Below are 21,431 nucleotides of genomic sequence, written 5' to 3'. Positions count from 1 at the left end.
GGGATGCAAGACAGGCTGTTATTTGAGCTAAACAACTTTTAGATTTTCTAGATACTATCTATATTTGTTGCTATCTTTCCTTTCTTTTCCTATCAATGGCACCTCAGACTTGGACACAACCCCACTTATAAACTCTAGTCTTTTACTAATAAAGGTGATTTAGTGTTAGTTTGTTTTGAGTTTTTGATTGTTTGCTTGTAAAGTTGGTACAATCAACTCTTTCATTATCAAATAATATGTCTATTGGTGATAAACCATTCTCCTTGATACATTCTGATATTTGGGAACCATCTTGGGTTGGGACACGTAATGGGTTTTATTACTTTATGATTTTTATTGATGATTATTCTCGATTTACCTCGATTAACTTTATGAAAAAATCGATCTGAACTTGCCTCAATTTACTCTACATTTTCTAAAAATGATTCAAATACAATTCTATGTCCTATTCAAATTCTCCGCATTGATAATGCACTCGAATATAATGATTCTACCTTCTTTAGTTTTATGTCTTCCCAGGGTATGGTTGGTCAGTGCTCTTATCCCTACACATCACAACAAAATGATAAGGCAAAATGCAAGCATTATCTTACCCTAGACACAGGTTGTGTCATGCTATTATCTTTCTCTTGATGGGATCTCTTATGGGGTGAAGCAACCCTCACTGTTATCTACAATATTAATCGTCTATCATTCTTTATACTTCATAATGCCACACAATATGAAAGGTTCTTTCGTTGACCACCTGATTATTTCCATTTTCACCATTTTAGTTGTGTCAGCTTTTTCCATCTCCCATCTCATGAACATAATAAGTTGGAGCCACGTACCTGTCTGTGTTGCTTTTTGGGGTGTGTGGTATAATATAAGGCCTATCGTTGTTAAAATATTGTGTCGAATTATCTTTGTATTTCTCAGAATGTCACATTTTGGGAGCACAAGATGTTCTCATCTTAATCCAAATTATTTATTCTCTTTCAACCAAAGTCTCGTTCTCTATCTTAAATTTTCCATTTTTTTCACATCTATTGTAGGTTTTAAGCTCTCACCAATCTCTGATGGTTTGTCTAATGCTTCTTTATCACCTTCAACCGACCCATTTGTGCCTCCTGAGCTTGTGTCTGTCACCCATGAGATCTCAGTTCCTACAACCACTAGTTGGTGACCCATTCACGTAAGTCGTCATTTTCATCTCCCTAATAATCATTATCTTTCTGCTATTTTATCTCACCTATTTTATGTTTGAAGAATTTCAGACTTTTAAGAAGGCTGGTACTTGGGATATCGTGTGTATACCACCGACAAGAAATCCATTAGTTGCAAATGGGTTTATAAAATAAAAACACATTATGATAGTTTTGTTGAGCACTACAAGGCTTACCTTGTGGCCAGAGGCTTCACGCAGGAATACGGTGTTGATTATGATGAGATGTTTGCTCATGTTTCTCGATACCATTATTTGTTGTCTCATGGCTCTTGTGGTTGTCCTTCGTTGGTCTCTATTACAGTTGAATTTGAAGAATGCATTTCTATATGAAGATCTATCTTAGGAGGTTTACGTAAGTCCCCCACCTAGTTCAGACGCTTTCGGAAAGGTATTTAGCTTGCATCGTACCCTTTTATGGTTTGAAACAAACACCCAAACTTGGTTCGAAAAATTCAGTATTGCACTTCTTCAGTATGACTATTCTGCCTCTCATTATGATTATGCATGTTTCATCCTTCACTTATTATCTGGTGTCATCATTATTTTACTGTATGTCAATGATATGATTATCTTTAGGGACGCCATCTCTGATATACCTAATTTACAAGAAGATCTTCATCAACACTTCAACATGAAAAGACTTGTCCAAACTTCTTTGATTTTTGGGTTCTGGGATCTCTGATGCTTCTGATGGTATTTATTTGTCACAGGCTAAGTATGTTTGTAATCTTATATCTCATGTTGGCTAGACTGATAGCCAAACCGTGCCACTCCTTTAGAGGCGAATTGTCGACTCACTCCTATTGATAGTACTCCACTTCAATATCCTTCGCATTATCGAAATTTGGCACTCCTTGATCTATCTAACTGTTACTCGCTTTGACATCGCTCATGCAGTTTAATATAGTTAGTAAATTCATGACTAACCCCCATACAACCCATTCTTCTATTGTGTTTACACATTCTCCGCTATGTTAAGAAATTCTTTTGAATGGTCTTCACTTATCTACTGACTCTTACTCGGTTCTTGCTAGTTACTCTATTGTTGACTAGGCAGGTGACCCTACTAATCAACATTCCATAATTGACAATTGTTTCTTCTCAGGTGATTCCCTAATTTTTTGGCACAATAAGAAACAAAAGTTGATCTCTCGTTGCAGAGGCAAGTCAAAGTATCGGCTACTTTCACTTCTAAACTACTTTGGATTCGTTGGCTTCTTTTCGATTTTGGGCCTCTTGAGCCATTTTCCGCTTCTCTCAATTGTGATAGTGTGAGTGCCATCCAAATCTCACATAATGACGTGTTTAATCAGCATACCTAACATATATAACTTGATCATTTAGTCCGAAAGCATGTTTGTGCAGCCATTATTTGCATGTATCATGTCTTTTCCAAGGATCAGATTGCGTACATATTTACTATGTCTCTTTTGCCAGACCGTTTTTCTACACTTTAAAGCAAATTCAAGTTTGTTTTTACTTCATCACCTTGAGTTTGAGTAGGGTGTTGGTATATATAGTATGTTAGTATGTATATATACATATATATTGTATAGTCCATTGTATTAGTCTGTCTAGTTGATCGTCGATTGGGCCCATGTTTATTCTTTTATATAGCCATATTGTAATCGTACTATTCAATACACAATTTATATTCCGTAAAAGTAATCATGATAGTTTTAAATGAAGTAGGATGGGCCAAAATCCAACGAGTTCAACTCATTTCAATAATGCTAATGCTTTTATTTAATTTTGTTTTATTTTGTTTCATCGAATTCGATAATTCTAATGTTTTTATAATATCAATAATTTTATTGTTTGTTGTATAGAAATTGAATTGCTTATAAAATACTCTCTTAAAAATATACTTATTTTCTTTAGTTGTCTTCTGAATTTTTTTTTTTTATTTATTATTATTTTTATTATAAAAAAGACAAAAAATAACCAAAAAATATACATTTACATTAAAATGTGTGCCCAAAGATATAAATGCATTTTCTTTTTAATTTTAATTTTATTTTATTTTATTTTTTGTGACAGAGGGAGTTGTAATTTTATTAGGCTTTTTTTTTTTTTTTTTTTTTTTTTTTTGGTAATGTAAATTTGAATATGAATTGGTGAGCATGTTGCATGATGATTGATCGAGTGTTTTGCACTTATTTGGTGTATCCATCATTCCCTGTCTCTCCTTTGTTTGCTGTCATGTTCGTCCATATATCAAATATTATTCAATATCCTCTTTCTCCAATTTTATTTTATTTTGAAACTTCTTCGAAATTTCCGAATTCAATATACATCCCATTCAGGCTGATTGAGTTTAATCAATGCAAATGCAATCCAAATTGGATCATATCATATATGCATCTTTGGTTCAATGCATATTATATACTCCCTCCGGCACAACTATAGTCTGAGTTGTATTTGGCACGGGATTTAAGAAATATTAATATTATATTGGTAGTGGGTAAAAAGTACAGGTAAAAGACTTTTTTTGCCCTTGTAAGTGTATTAGTTTAAAAAATAGTCGTCATTGTATAATAATAATGAAAAAGTAAAAGTAGTTTTATAGTGATATGTTTATTTATGAAAATGAGACTATTGTTTTGGGACGGACAAAAATGATAAATAAGACTATTGTATTGAAACAGATGGAGTAATTAATTAGATGCATATATATATAATGGTGTTTTAATTTGTTAACATAAATATAATAAAATAGTACATTATACTCCCTCCGTCCCAAATACCGTGTCCACGTTGTCGTTTCTGTCCGTCTCACATACCATGTTACTTTTTTTTTTGGAAAATGATTACACACTTTAATCTCATTTTAAATTTTTAAATTTCTTTTAATTTTAATTAAACTAATTAGTTATCTTAATCTTAATTTATAATTATTTATATTATAGAATAATTATTTTCACTAATATATTATTAATTATCTACTAATTACACCCCTCCTAAAATACCGTATCTATAATGTAGCAAACATGGTATTTGGGACGGAAGGAGCATATAATGGTGTTTTAATTTGTTAACATAAATAAAATAAAATAGTACATGTGATAATAAAATTAATTTAGGAAGGTGTAGGTCGTTATTTGAAAGCAACAGGAAGCTGTGAATGTGGGAAGGGATACTACTCAATAATGTTATCAATCATGAGAATTAAGTACAAGTGATTTTGTAAACTTACGAGTGTGTTCGGCTACTGTTTTAAACCAATATGATTTTTAGAAAAAATATTATCTAAAATAATAATAATAATAATAATAATAATAATAAAATTTAACAAAATATGAAAAAGTCACCCAAACACAAAATACTCTCTCCGTCTCAAAACACTAGGAATATGAGCACGAAAATGCAGGAATAATAGTATTATATTGCTAGTAGCTGATAAAAATATTTTTAAAAGACTAAAATACCCTTATCTTATCTAATTATTGTGAAAAAATAGGGATAGTTTTGTAAAAAGGTAGAGAGTTGGTTATCGAAAATGAAAATGAGACTATTGTTTTGAGACAGACGAAAATGACAAAATGAGACTATTGTTTTGAGACGGATGGAGTATTACTCTCCTCCATCTCTAAGGATCATATTTATTTTTTTGTGTGTTGGTTTTTTAATATTGATTATTATACTCCCTCCATCCCGTAACAAAGTATCCATTTTTTCATTTTAGTTCGTCTCATAACAAAATATCTATTTCCTTTTTTAGTGACTGTACTATCTACCTAACATTACAAATACCCTTACAACTTACAATATATTACACAAATGTCATTACCTTTGTATCACACATACTAATAAGGTTATTTTAGTCATTCTTACCTTATTCCCACTACATCCAAATATAATACTAATATTTCTAAAACTACGTGCAAAAAACAAATGGATAATTAGTTATGAGACGGAGGGAGTAACAAAACGTAATACAAATTAAGGAAAAATGACAAAAGAACTTCTATTAATGTCTTATCATAATAATATAATGTTTGTACCGAAAACTATACACAATGGCGCAATTACTAGATAGTTTTTATCTGAGTTAATTATCTGTTAGTGATTACTTTATTCAATTAACAATTGACTAACTAATTCAATTAGTTGTTTTTATTAAAATACTTGGTAAAATAATTCTTTTTTTTTGTATTAGTTGTTTATACGAAAAATTACAATTAAAAATATTTATAATTTATTTTTAAGAATATTCAATTGTATTTTTTTGAGTTTAAAAATTTTGAGAATTTTTCTAATTGATTATTCAAAATTGTAAAAGTGTTAGAAAATACTCTCTCCATCCCATTTCAAGTGGGTCAATTGTTTTTTATATTTATATATATATTGAATTAAGAAATAACAATATTTAATTGATTTGTGAAAATATGTAAGATAATTTGATATTTTTGTCGATAAAGTAATATTTCCTCTATTATCTAAATTTATTCTCATTTTTACCTTTTTTATTGTCACCTAAATTTATTCCAATTTCCTTTTTATTAACAAAATATAACTTTTTCTTCACCCTAAAATGTAAAAGTTTCTATTTTTACATATTTTTCTTAAAATTTGTATCTGATCAAATGATCACACAATTGGATAACAGGGAAGTAATATTTTTATAATTTATGTAAATATAAAGATATTTTGATATTTGTAAGTAAAATACTTTTATTATATTAGGAAAGAGACTCTTTGAATAACACATATGATAATGGTAAAAAAAAAATAATTTAAATTGAGACGGATGGAATATTTGTTTTTATTGTTTTTAGATTGAGAAAAATATTTTTATTGAAAGTAATAGATTTTTATTATTTTAATTTACCTAAATAGGTGTTTCTTTTTCCTAAGTTTGTATTCAGTTCGGTTTGAATATTTTCAAAAAGTATAAATATTTTTTATTAATAAAAAATTCGTTTACTACAAAATTTTTGTTCAATACAGTTCACGAGTTCAGATATTTATTTGGTTTGATTCAAATATCAAACAAAGATGTCTCACTTTAGTTGTCCTATTTACGATAGATACGGATTATTAAAAATATTATAATTAGTAAATAATTAATAAATATATTTTTAAAAAATAATTATTTTATAATACAAGTAATTATAGATTAATATTATGAAAACAAATTAATTTAATTAAAAACTTAAAAAAATTATAAAATATGATTAAAATATATAAATTTTTTTAAAATAATTAAATAAATAATCTGAGACGAACTAAAATAATATATATATATATATATATCTCCAATAAATTGAGTTGTCTCAAACTCAAATCGGTCCACTTCAACTTTCCCATAATTGGGCCAAAATAGTAAAACTCAGGTTAAGCCTTAGAGTGAGCACTATTTTCAGAGGTTCTCAATTTATATGCATTTTTAAATTAATATAATTATTAAAATAAATATTTAAAATTTAATGATAAAATTACCTTTTTAATATATTGAAGGTTAAAAATATGGTTAATTAATTATGTTGTTTTTTGTAGTAATATTTTTGTGTGTTTTTAGAATAATAAAAGTACAATACTAATAAAAATAAATTTTAGAAAACACAATCAAACAAACACAAATATTATTTTAAAAAAATATATCTATGATTATAAATAAATTCGCAATATATAATTTTGGAAAACTTAATAAAAAATTATCCTTCAAGACACTATTAAAATATAATAGTATTATACATAATTTAAATATTTGTATAATAATATATAAATTTAAATATTAAAAATAAATAATTTAAAATATTTGAGTGAGTGTTTACTATTTAATTTTTTCGATTCTCAATCAAATTACATTATTTTCTTTAGCATACATATCAGTTACTATTTAAATGAAAATTTAAATAAAAAATTTAAATTCAAACCAAAATTAATATTTATTTTTATATAATATTTTTAAAATAAAAATTATTTTTAAATATATATTTTAAATAAGAGATAAATAATTATTTTGAGATTTTTCTTATAATAAAAGAATAAATTAATTAGTCAAAATATCTATATATATATATAATAAACGAATAAACACAAAATAAATAAAATTAAAACAATATTAAATATTTTATATTAAAAATAAAAAAAACAATATAAATCTTATTTTTTTAATTTAAAATTTGAACTATATTTATTAAAAACATTAAGAACAACATTATATCTATATATATTGGAGGCCACGTAGGCTTCGTTTTGCAAATGGACTATGTTCAAGGCCCGGGCATGATTTATACTAGTTAAGTCTTTTTTAATTATATTATATTATTATTACAGGAAATTATAAAATAAATAAATAAATAAATTGTTTTTACTATTTTTAATTTTTTTTAAAGGACAATAAATTTTTTAGAAATCTTAAAATTATTTTTTATTATTGAAAAAATGCACGTACATCTACCGATTTTATTTTTTTTTTAGGATGTGTTTGTTTGGGGATTAGATTTTAAATTTACTATTCATCTCATTTTCTTCTAAAAAAATCAAATCAAACACGTATGTTTTTATTTTTTATATTATACTAAAAATTAATTTTACATTCAAAACATCGTATCAACACCTATTTATATCACATCATACAGCTATTCAAATTCAAAAATTTTTACTATTTAAATTCCAACTCAAGATCCTCGGTGATTGTTTATAATTTTTTATCTAATGATTATGATTTGTCCTCCCTCAATTCATTATTAATATTCTATATTACCCTTCATGTTATTATTTAAATTTATAATATTTTTATTTACAAATATCTTATATAAAAAGTAAAATATTTTATCCTAAATATTACTATTGCTGTAAATTTTTTTTTCAATTCTCTTCATTTTATATTTCTTTTCCACTATTCTATTATAGTGTCGAGGGAAATTGAAAAAGTTACGATGACATCGATTTATTAGAAATGAATGGACTAAAAACTTCTTATATTGTTTTTTATATACACATAAAAAAGTCGAATAATTGATTCAAATAAAAAAATAATAGTTTACTTCATGGCTTAAAATAACGTGAAACTGAAAATAAATAGTAAACAAATGAAACTAACATGTCTGACAATTTTGTCCTCCAGAGCCTCAAAACCACTTAAGGTAACATGGCCTCGCCTCTAGCTGTTGATGTAAAAATTCACAATTTAAAACAATATGTCACTCAGGACCTTATTCTTGTCATCTGACATCTAAAAAACGCAGATGATAGGCGAAGGCGAGGCGCACATGTCTGTCATGTGTGTTTTTCCGGTGCCTGATGACAAATATAAGACCTTTAGTGAACATATTGTCTTACATTGCAAATTTTTATATCAGCAGCCGGAGACGAGGCAATCTCATCTGCCACATTGGCTACCAGGAGTTCCAAGCAAGTGCTGCACGAGGTTATGTCCGCAACGTGAAGTGCATGTGTTTTTTATTTTTTTTTTTAACCTTGAAGATTTATTGTCATTTATTGAAAATATGTAAAAATATATACATATTTAAAAATAAAAATGAGACTTACATATAAGCGCATTTTTTTCAATTTTTCCTTTATAATTTTCTAATTCTAAAAATTATATCCAAAATATTTCAAATAACACTCAAACATTTGGTTTAAATTTGTATAATAGTAGTTTAATATAATATTTTATAAAAAAATTATATGTAAAAATAAAATAGAGGTATGTTTGCCCAACCATTTTGTTTACTTAATACGATTTTCAATATATAGTATATTCTTTCATAAAAAATTAACATTTGATATAAAATATTACTTCATCCGTCTCAACTCAAAATACTTTTTTTTTATCATTTTTGTCGCTCTCGCTCCAAAGTATCTCTTTTCTATTTTTAGTAAAAATAATCATCCACTAATGCTAAAATACCCTTTAACTTTTATCTAAATTACAAACTTACAAATTGCACATATAATTATTTTATACATAAAGTCAAATAACAAAATGTCAAAACTTCTTAAATATTTTCACTGATCAATAAAATACTATTTTTTAATCTACTATGAAACCCAAAGAGCCTGATGAAGGAAGTATTTAACTATATCAACAACATATTTCTCTATATTTATATATATATATATATATATAATCAACTTGTGAGATTTTACATGTGTTTAATTGTGAGATTTGATTTTGGCTTTCCTATTCTAATTTTTTTTTTTTTTAAAAATCAAATCAATCACTTATCTTTTATTTATTATATTACACTAAAATTAATTTTTACATTCAAAACATCACATCAATATATATTTATATGATATCAAACAACTATTTCAATTCAAAATTTACTATTTAAAACAAATGTAAACACACAAATATCTCAAACCAAACACAACCAGCCTATAATTATCTGGAAAACTTGTTAGATCATATGAATTTCTACTTTATTGTTGGGACATTGATTTTTATAGTTGGAAGAAAGGAACATGGATACCGACCATCCTTGAAATTGGCTGCTCAAAAATTAATTCTAAAATAGAAAAGGGCAAAAAGTTCAATATTTAGGGTGTGTTTCTTCAACTCCAATTTAAAAAATTTTACGATGCAAACAGTGCAAAAAACTCAATATTTAGAGTGTATTTCTTCAACTCAAGTTTGGGAAATTTTATTGTGCAAACATTAACAATATAAAAAGCTCAATATTTAAGGTGTGTTTCTTCAAATTCTGTTTCGAGAATTTTACTGTGTAAACAGTGTGTGTTTCTTCAACTCTAATTTGCAAAATTTTACTGTGCAAACAGTAACAGTGCAAAAAGCTCAATATTTAGAGTGTGTTTCTTCAATCCCAGTTTGGGGAATTTTACTGTGCAAACTGTTTGCATATTAAAATTCCCCAAACTGGGTTGTCCCTTCCCAATAGGCCAGTTTGGAAAATTTTACTGTGCAAATAGTGCAAAAAACTCAATATTTAGGTGTGTTTCTTCGAATAAATAATATATTTATTATAAATATCATATATACATATAAAATTATAATTTATAAATAAATAAAATATTAATTTTAAATATATAAATAAAGTAATTTTAATTTTTTTTTTAATTTATATATAAATTAAAAAAAAATGAGACAAACGAACTCGAACGAGCTTAATCGAGCCTAAACGAGCCGAATACGAACACGAACTCAAACAACAAAAATTCTTAACGAGCCGAGCTCAAACACTACGAACAAGCTAAAAAACTTAACGAACGAACACGAGTCTTGTTTGCGAACATTAGCGAACACTTAAAATTTGGATCGACTCGGCTCGACTCGTTACCAGCTCTATTTATAAAAACATATTATATTTGCTAGAGAATATGGCAATCTATGCACTGTTGAAACTGAAAAGCATAATACAAGTAAATTAAAGACACCCATTTGTTTTTCTCTTTTCCCTACATTATGGATATGATAGCAGACAATATAATTGCCAGAAGCCACGTTAAGTTGGTGCTCCACATTTCACATTATTCACATTCAAAGAAAGAGTAAAGATAAAGAAAGACACGTAGAATATAGTATTATTTAATTAAATAATTAATTAAATTTTTATATATATATATATATGTATATGTATATGTATATGTATATGTGTGTCTGTGTTATGAATGTCTGCTTTCAAATCGTAATGGTGGAAATGTATGGTCAGTTTGTCTACCTCCAACCAGGACTATATATAATTACTGTTTGGTAAAACAAAAGTCGTGGGTTGGAACACGTACACGTAAGAGGTCAATTCTTTCGAGTCTAATGGCAACGGAAATAGAAAACTACAAGGGGTTTGTACTTCAAAAACACTGTGGTATTATTATGTGGTTATAACTCTTATGTGTCTCACAGATACTTGCTTATGGCTGACCAAGATCAAACATAAAACAAACAATACATGTTAACCCAGTTCGGTATAATTACCTACATTCGGAGGATTCCAATTCATGAGACGTCCACTAAATCTATCACCAGGTATACAAAGGACTCAATGACTCAACAAACACGGACCCAAAGCTGACCTCTCTTACGGTCTTCTTTACAGCTCAATGTACAAGAAATTAGAGATTAAACCGTAGTTTTAATCCTAGCAAACTACCAGTCTAATTGAAAGTAAGTAGGTACAAGTTGATCTTCTTTTCCAATTGAAAATTCATTTCCTCCTTCAAGGATGGTCTCATTACGAAATACATATTAATATAACACAATTGCATAATATAAATTGATAACACATTGTCATAGTCCACAAAATACATTGTATAATTGACTTTATCACAAAATATATGTTAATAATAACATAAATATATGGTATAAACACCTACTAATAATTCATATTATTTACATACTTCTTTCGTCATATAAAAATATATTCATTTGATTTAGGTACAAATTTTAATATGGCATATATTTTTATTTTTTATAATAAAAAAAATAGAAAAAATGATTTAAAATGTTAAAAAGTTGTATGATTTTCTTACAAAATATTAAAAAAATTAATAATATAAGTATATGTTAAGTAAGGCTTCTGATTGGCCGTTATAGGCTAAACTACCCCATGCACGACATATGCATATATGGATGATATGGATTGAATGTACGTATATTTTTCAAAATAACTCCAATTACAATTTTCAAACTTACAAGTAATAATAATAATAAGGGTAAATTGTTTTTTTTAGTCCCGTAACTAGATTCTCTTATCATTTTAGTCTCGTAAGTGAAGCATGTCGCAAATTAGTTCCATAAGTGAAAATTTTTTGTTATTTTAGTCCTCCGGAGCCGGAGACGCCCACGTGGCTCGTCGGAGGCCACGTGTTCGCCAGGTGTCGTTGACCTAGCGGGACACCTGGCGGACACGTGGCCTCCGGTGAGCCACGCGGGCGTCTCCGGCGCCGGAGAACTAAAACAACGAAAATTTTTCACTTATGAAACTAGTTTGCGACAAGCTCCAATCACGGGACTAAAATGATAAGGGGTCTAATTAGAGACAAAAAAACAATTTATCCTAATAATAATAATAATAATAATAATAATAATAATAAGAATGTCGTGATTTTAATATATACACCTACATATTTATATATATAATATATATGTATCTAGGTGTTTCATAAATAGGTCAAATTTATACAATAATTATATGTAATTGATGTGGAATAATATTTAGCCCTTAATGATATGCAATTTCATAACCATATTTTTAAATATACAATGTTATTAATAAAAATATATTATTTTTTCTTAAGAATATTACCCTGAATAACTACTTTACAAAAAACTAAACCACACAAACTAAATCACATAAGAGTCTGTAATTTTTTAGAGCTTTGAAAATTGAATATAATATGATGTAAATATGTGTCGAGGATGAAATGCTTTATATAGAAAATATTTTCTTAATATAATATTTAAAATAAAAAATAAATATTTGATGTAATTTTTTGAAAAAAAGATTATATTTGAATAAATAATACAAATTTTTAAAAGTGTCTCAGTGTAATTAATCAGAATCTAATTATGTTATAAATCTTGCATTTTTCTTAGATGTAGAGCTATTAAATGAATCAATTCATTTGTGAACTTAGTTCGATTTCGTTTGGTTTAAGTTTGGTCGCAAATGTACATAAAGTCGAATAATATAAATAGACTCGTTTATTAACAAATGAGCTATATATATAATTATTAAATAAATAAATAAATACTCCCTCCGTCCACTAAATAAGTATATATTTACTTTTGGCGCGGAGATTAAGGAATAATAGTATTTTAATTATAGTGGGTAGATAAAAGTAGTGAAATGACATTTTTGCCCTTACTTTTTTGGTATAAAAGTAATGATGTGATGTAAAGTAGGGGTATTTGTGGAAAAAATTGGGTGTTTAATGAAATGGTTACTTTGTAATTGGACGTCCCAAAATAGAAACATGTATACTTTCTAGCTGGACAGGGGGAGTATTATATATATGAATTAAAAAATATAATATACTCCTTTGATAAATTGTTCACTGTAGACATGAGAATTCAAATAAAGTATAATTAATAAGTAATAAAAAGTATATTAGTAAAAATAATTATAGTATAATAAAAATAATATAGATTAAAAAAAAATTAACTAATATAATTAAGATTAAAAACTTTTGAAATTTAAAATGTGATTAAAATGTATTTTTGAAAAAAAAAAAAAACTAACAAATTTTATATATGACTGACTGAAATAGAAAATATGAACAATTCATATGAAACAGAGAAAGTAATATATATATATCCAAATGAATTTAATCTAGCCAAACATGCACAAACACAATTCAAACAATAAAATTGCTTAACGAACCGAATTCGAATACTATAAACGAATTCGAATGCTTAACGAACAAAAACGAATCTTGTTCATAAACATTAACGAAGAAACACGAATATTTAATCAATTCAACTCATTAACAAGTCTAATTGCATGTAACGATTGCTATGTGGATTATTTAAGGAAAGATAAGTACAATTCGCCACCTATCAATAAACATGGATTTTATAGAGCCCATCCACCATACTTACTTTCAATATTATACTCACTTTGTTCTCAATATATTTTTTATATATTCCCACCTTCTGACCTATAATTAAATATTTATTTGCTTTTTTACGTAATTTTAGAAATATTAGTATTATATTGAGATGTAGTAGGAATAAAGTAGAAATGACTAAAATAATCTTATTAGTATGTGTGGTATAAAGGTAATGGTATTTTTGTAATATATGTAAGTTGTAAGGATATTTGTAATGTTAAGTAGATAGTACAGTTACTAAAAAAAATTGATATTTTATTATGAGACGGACTAAAATGGAAAAATAGATAATTTGTTATGGGACGGATGGAGTATTTATTTAGCACAGTTTTTTAGATAGTATAATATTAATAATGTTTTCACTGTTTTATATTACCTTTTTTTCAGATTTTATAAAGTATATTTACAAAAAGAAAAGAGAAAATTATTGTGGCAAAAAATCGAGACACCTCAAATTAAAAATAATAACAAAATGTTTGGTGATTAATAATTAACAAAAGATTTGTCTAGAATGACCAAATAGTTTGCTACTCCATTATTTTAAATTTGAAATATTTCAAAGTTACTTTTTTGCAACTTATTTTTATTTACATAATTTTTTCTTTCACTTTTAAATTTCATTTTATAAAATTATTACAAATAAAATACTTATAATTAAAAAAAATAAAAATTTATTGATATAATTATATCACCTAAAAACTACACGAGAAAAGTAAAACTAGACATAGTTTTGGGATTGAAGTAATATTTGATTTTTTTTTTTATGGTAAATTCGATAACACCCCTTATATTTTACTAAAAATGAATAAAAAACACTTAGTATTCTATTTATTGCGTGAAATATTCTTGTGTTAGTGTAAAGTTTGTACGATACATCCTCCTTGTTTTGGTTATAAATAAAGACCTAAAGTTAAACAAGTTTTATACAAATAAGAAACGTAAAATATTTTAAATAATTTTTTTAATAAAATAAATAAATAAATGCTTAATCTTTTATTTTTATAGTATTTGAAGATAAATTGTTATCTAGTTTTTATAAAAAATATAAAATAAATTATTGATAAATTATTTATTTATTTTATTTAAAAAAATTATTTAACATATTTTACGTTTTTTATTTATATAAAATATGCGTAATTTATTTTTTTTATTTATGACCAAACATCAGTTTTAGACAAATAGTGTTTCATGTATTAACACAAGGGGTTTTAACGCAATAAATAAAATATAGAATATTTTGTATAATTTTACAATTACCTCTTTTTTTTTTTCTTTTTTTTTTAGTGTACCCTTCTCGATATAATGGGAAAAAATAAGTCAAAATTGCAAATGAGAATATAATCTATAAATAAGTAAATAAATAAATAAATAAAATTGCAGGGTAAGAACAAACTACGGATTATTTTAAATATGTACTGTAAAATAAAAAATAAAAAGCAGTCAAAATATAGACAAAAATGCACAACCACCGTGATAAGGTAGTCCAAACTGGAAGGCAATAAACAAGGCGACTTCCTCGGACATAGACTCAAAATAGAAGGTCCTAGGAGCCTATCATCATGTGCATCTATACCATTAATAATTCATGGGGCCCAATCCATCAATGGCTAGATATTATTCAGGAGCTGAGAGCCTGGACCCCCCCTAATTAGATATCAACAGACACAAGAACATTGCCAGACTCTGCACAGAAAAAGGAAATTGGGAAGGACAAAAGGGATTTCTTCCCAAGAAATTATTATCAGAAGGCACGAGAGACACTTACAAACAAACCCTTTTTTTATATTGCTCGTAAAACAGAAAATTGATAAAAGTTCGAAATTAAAATATAAGAATAATAATAATAATAATAAAACAAAATAAAATAAAAATTGCCGCGGCTACGGTGCTTGAATTTTAAAATTCAACACTATCTGACAACACAGTAGCACACGGTGTTTCTGCCGGCAGCGCACCGTCTGTATTCATATAATGCAAATACAACACATGAACTAACAGGATTATCTTAAAACAACACAAATACAACATATGGACTGACAGCACATGCTATAATTTTATACAACACAAATACTAATTGATTTCAACACACCACGTACTGTTATAAAGCACGCTATAATTGTAAAGCAACATCACATATCATTATTATATTCAGCTTGCGTTGTTTGTATATATTACGGATTCTGATTAATTTTTCAAATTCATCGCCCTATCCGTTCTATGTACGAAACATAGGTACACTAAATGAAAGCATATTATATATGTCACACAACCTGAATATTCAAATTATAAGAATAAAACCCAAAAAAAAGTATACAACAATAACAGCAACAATAATATGTAATACTATTATTTAAATATAATTATTGTAAGCTAATTAACATAGGCAAACCCTGTAATTTAATACAGTAAGTGTGGATCGAAGGAAGTGAGGGTACAGAAACCCTAATTAGTAGATTGAGATTAAATAATTATTTATTTAATTGATTATGAAGTGAGTGAGTCTTGGAGATGATCGAAGACGATGATGAAGATGGAGATGGCCAGAACTGAGCATTCTTCACTTTGGAAATACTCGAGAGGACTCCCAGAGGTGTCACTTGTCCGATTACTGTAACCTTTTTTGTTGCTAAATCTATGCTGAATGATCTCACTCCTGTCATCAAATTCATGTATTTATATATATATATATATATAGAGAGAGAGAGAGAGAGAGAGAGAGAGAGATGGGCTTGCCTTCCATTCTTGATATGTGTTTTCTCAATTTGCCTTCACAGCCCTTGCAATGAATCGACACCCACAACTCGACAACCTTAAAATAAGAAATGGAGGATTAATATATATATATACATATATTATGGAATTAATTAATTAATTGGTGAATTAATATATATATATATATATATATATAAAGAAGATTGAAATTAGACCTGATGACGATGGCTGGGAGTGGAGGAGTTTTGTAACTGTGAGGCTGATTTCTGACCGTCCAGATGATCCTTCAATCGGACGGCTGAGGATCTCCGGCCGTCCTCGCCGCCCTTCTCGTACGGCTTATACACCGGCGATTCATATCGCGGCGAAGAGGAATAATTAGTGGACAACGACCTGAATCCTCCGGCACCGGCGCCGATGATCTTATCGCCATACCGTTGCCGGAAAGTGTACGCCGGCCCGGAAACAAGCCCGCGGTCAGGATCCTGAACGATATCGAAGAAAGGCTTATCGCTCAGCAAGTATCTGGCGGATCCCGGCGGGCTTCTCGGAATGTCGTCGGCGTCGGCGGAGCTTTTCCGGCGGAGGGCGGCGCCGGCGGTCGGAGGTTTCCGGAACGGCCGGGAAGGGTCGAAAGGGAGTTGGGAGATGCAAGGGGCTGCGGCCGCCGCCGCATTTGGCCTGCATGCCCTCGGCGTTCCGCCGAGGCGGTGGCGGACGACGGAGCGGTGGTCGGTGCCGGAACATATGGCGGTGGAAGCCGGGGAGGCGCAGAATAGATCTATGGATTTCATTTTCTGTGAGGATTTTGGTTATGGCGAAGGACAGTGAAGAGGGGAAATTAATAAAAACGTAAAAGAAGGGATCTTCGAATGAGGATATAAAGTTGGAAGAGGGAAATATAATTAAATTTTAATTAATTACAATTTACTAAAGAATTATGAAAGAAAGGAGAAAAGCGGGGAGAAAGAAAGGGAAACTGGTCCCAAGAAATTATTTTTTTTTCCCCTTAATTATGTGTAAACTTTATTTAAAGATGGGATTATTATTACCCTTATTATTTTCTGATCATCACCGCAAGACAAGGGTCCCGGACTCCAACCCCAGGTTTACCCCCCCGGGTTTGTGTGAACCATCCGGTTCCGAGGTCCGGGAGCGCCCAAGAATGGGGTGGGATATTCTTGATTTTTGTTGATAAATTATTTTTGTTATTGTTTTGTTTAATGATGTTGGTGTGGACTTTTACAGGTTTGTGATGATTACAAGCACTATTGGGAAATTTGGGCAAAAGAATTGGGCAGTTGAGTGTGTTGCAAAATTTGGGAATGTTAATGTTATTGAAAGATGATTGCAGATTAATGACCTAATTTGACTAATTTTGGGAGGCGTGGATAGCCGAAAGTGTAGCCTTTTGTTGACTGCTCTTTGCTTTGGGAGTTTTATGGACTTGTTTGTTAGGGTGTATTATTCACTCAAGCTTAAAATTAGATATAGATGATATATATATATTCTCCGTCTCAATTCAAAGAATAATTTTTATCATTTTTAATTTTATTGGTCTCATTTTCATGTATTAGATTTTTTATTTTAAAAAATAGTTATTATATATTAACATCAACATAATTTAAATATTTACTTTAATAATTACAAATATATACATATATAATTATTTTTATAATCATATATAAAATAGAGCAAAAATATCAAAATTTGTTACACGTTTTTACTAATTAATAAAAACATTGTTATTTATTAATATACTACAGAATTTCAAATAACTCTTTTGATTTAGGGACGGATGAAGAATATTATTTTATCCATCAAATATATGTCTACTAGCGGGTAACCCGTATTATGCACGGATATTTTATATATTAAATTATAGGGTGGAAAAATACAAAAAATGTAGTATTTCGTATATCGTATATAAAAATTATCATATTTTCAGTATACTGTAAATTTTGGTACGATTTGATAGTGTATCGTCGATTTTGATGTTATAAAAATATAAAATTTGCATACCGCAATTTATCGTTACCATGCATACCGAAGTTTAATATATATTACGATACTAATATATATTAGTATTCAGTATATATAAGTGTTACGGCATATACCAAAATACATAATATAATAAATTAACTATATAAAAATTAAACAAAAATTATTATATTAATACTTAAATTTTAAATAATCACAATTTTTAATATTTTTAGTTATTTTTATTTTCTAACGTAATATCCATGATATGCAAGAAAAAAGATAAATTTAAAAATAATTTTAACATTATTTATTATATTAAATTTTAATTTATTTAATATTGTCTTTTCAATATGTATATTCTTTATAAATAAAAAATATTAAATACCCAACAAATAAAATATATAAATAATAAAAATTAGATAAAAACTATTTTTATACAAAATTTTGAAATATTAAGAATGAAAATAATAAATTAAAAATAAATTTTTCATGTATTAAAATTTATTATACTTTTTTTTATATGAATTCTTTATAAATTCCTTCAAATGCAAATATTTAAAAAAATTGAACATAATTTACAAAATTAAATATATATATATATATATTAAAATATAATACTCGAAATTCAAAAAAAAAAAAAAAAAAAAACCATACATAATAAGAATAAAAAAAATGGTTAAATAGTAAAAAATAAAAAGAACATAATACATACTTAGAAAACACATACAGACTAGGAATAAAAGTACTCAAATAAAAATAAAAATTTTAAATATTAAAATTTTGTATAATATTTTGTATAAATGTTTCAAATATTTTTTTTTCCAAATTAAAAAAACTCAAAATTTAGATATAATCTAAAAAATTTAAAAATATATTAGAATATAGTATTCAAAATGAAATTAATTAGTATACTTATATTTAATAATAGTATACCCTTGTTGTATGATATTGTAGACTATATTTTTTTAAAAATACTTTGATTTGTTAGTATATACTATGACTACTCGTCTATGAACTTTGGTATTTATTTTATATACTTATATATTGGATAATATTAAAATCGTATTGCTATACAGTGGTGTTTGCAAAAAATAATAAAAATTGAAACTAATTTCGCTGAAGATTAAGATTTGTTCACCGTGATGATGGTGAGAATTGAAAAAAATTCTTTTTTTTAGAGATAAATATTCGGGATTTCTAAAGTATATTCCCGTCGTATTTTCTGGAGTCCACTTTTCCTTGACACATAGTGGACAACTTTTGCACTCAGGTATCCGTAGAATATGTGTCATTTATTATATTATGTATAACAAGATAATTATATTTCGTATAGGTAATGCGAACATATCAAATGCATTAAAAAAAAATGATAGACATCCGTTTTTAACAAAGCCGGATATGCCCCTTTACGGAAGATGTTTGAGCAGCATGTAAAGTCTGTTGTAAAGACCATGCCATTTTCCTAAAATTTCATTGCACAATCGCAGCCCGAGTGTCGGAAGAATTCTCTATTTCAAGGGACTCGTAGGAGGATAGTAAATAACAATATAGCTAAGTTGTGGAATAGTTAGGTGTGCTCAACAAGGTCATTGCATTTTGTCCTACCATGCCGGCCGAAACAAAAACGGTTTGAATCACAACAGGTGAAACAGTCTAAAAAAGTATGGTCGTTGTGGTAATTTAGGACACAACTGACAACGTTGCAAGAAGACTCTATCGTAGGTATTTCTAATTTGATGTCTTGTGGCTGGAATTTCCTTTTATTTTTTGAAGATTGTAAATGTAAATCTATGTACGAGACCACTATCGAATGATTTGGAAATTAGATTATATTCCCCTGTATATTATTGAGCATACACAATTATTATGTTGGGGTACATATCATTCAAAACCAATTCTTCTAAAGTAGAAAACAAATGTATGAGTATTCATAATGAAAGTACATTAAAAGTTATTATAGTTACATACAATATAACTAGGAGTAATAGATACTAACAACTATATTATATTGCATATGATATTTTCTTATTAAAATTTTCGTAATACTTGAGATTTTTTATGACTCCTAAGTACTCGTTATATTATAACATGACCTATTGTTTATCCACATCGTTTATATAAAATCACATTAACATAAATTGTATTTATTTATATGGGTATTTAATTCTTGCAACGGAGTTATTACAATAAAAATATGACTATGTTATGATGTTCAGAGAGTATATTTTATTAATACCAGAGATATACATATCCAAGTAAGAAGGTATGCCTTTGTGTATAGAAATATTCATACTTGTATATAGGTATAATTACAGTAAACATAGAAATTTAAGTTTCTATCTAGAATTTGTCATTGATTGGTGTTGGATCAAATAGCTATAAGTTAATTACATCACACTCACTTTATTAAAAATTAGCGTGCATCAGCTGATATTTCTAAAACGACCTATAAGATCACCTATCAATGTATTGAAGGATGGGTGAGAATCTTACTTAGAATAGACCTGTATAACATACTATGTGGTGAATTGTAATAATAGATATTTTGGAGTTGATGTATAATCGATGACGTATGATATTCTTTGTCTTGTAATTTTCAATGCAAATATATATATATATATTATAGTAGAAAAAAATACCCCAACAATAATAAGTGTGTTAGAAGTTATAAAAAATAAATATTACTCATGAAACATATTGGACATTCCCATAATGTACGGAATAAATCATAATTGATGTGTATATGTGAACCATAGTCATTGATGTGTACACGAAACGTATCCATCAGTGCCTTTAGAATAATTTAGTGAGTACACATCTTCTCAATATAAGTTAAATATGTATAAGTCTATTCTCCAATACAAATACATTAAATCATTTCAGAAGTATGTAACTTAGTGAAAGAAGGAACAAATATCATCATTGTGGATATGTAACTTCCATTTAGAGGCTTGTTGAAACCCGACTATGAAATTTTGCAAACTGAAGTATATCAATTACTTAT

The 21,431-nt window shown here is 27.6% G+C and overlaps 1 protein-coding gene across 1 annotated transcript; it reads right to left on the bottom strand.

Annotated features, from left to right (window-relative positions):
- Window positions 1-16,063: 16,063 nt before the first annotated feature.
- LOC127239310 (protein SODIUM POTASSIUM ROOT DEFECTIVE 1-like) lies at window positions 16,064-17,384 on the bottom strand. Its single transcript, XM_051257401.1, has 3 exons — window positions 16,660-17,384; window positions 16,466-16,541; window positions 16,064-16,385 (listed from the first exon to the last, which is right to left on the bottom strand). Exons 1-3 carry the CDS (start codon window positions 17,236-17,238, stop codon window positions 16,201-16,203), a joined length of 840 nt encoding a protein of 279 aa, XP_051113358.1. The 5' UTR covers window positions 17,239-17,384; the 3' UTR covers window positions 16,064-16,200.
- Between the last annotated feature and the right edge of the window lie 4,047 nt (window positions 17,385-21,431).

The sequence above is a fragment of the Andrographis paniculata genome, unplaced genomic scaffold, assembly GCF_009805555.1.
Source record: "Andrographis paniculata isolate CXL003 unplaced genomic scaffold, ASM980555v1 Contig77END, whole genome shotgun sequence".
Classification (NCBI taxonomy): Eukaryota; Viridiplantae; Streptophyta; class Magnoliopsida; order Lamiales; family Acanthaceae; genus Andrographis; species Andrographis paniculata.
The sequence above is the reverse complement of the archived record's forward strand: the minus strand, read 5'-3'. Positions and strand labels throughout refer to the sequence as shown.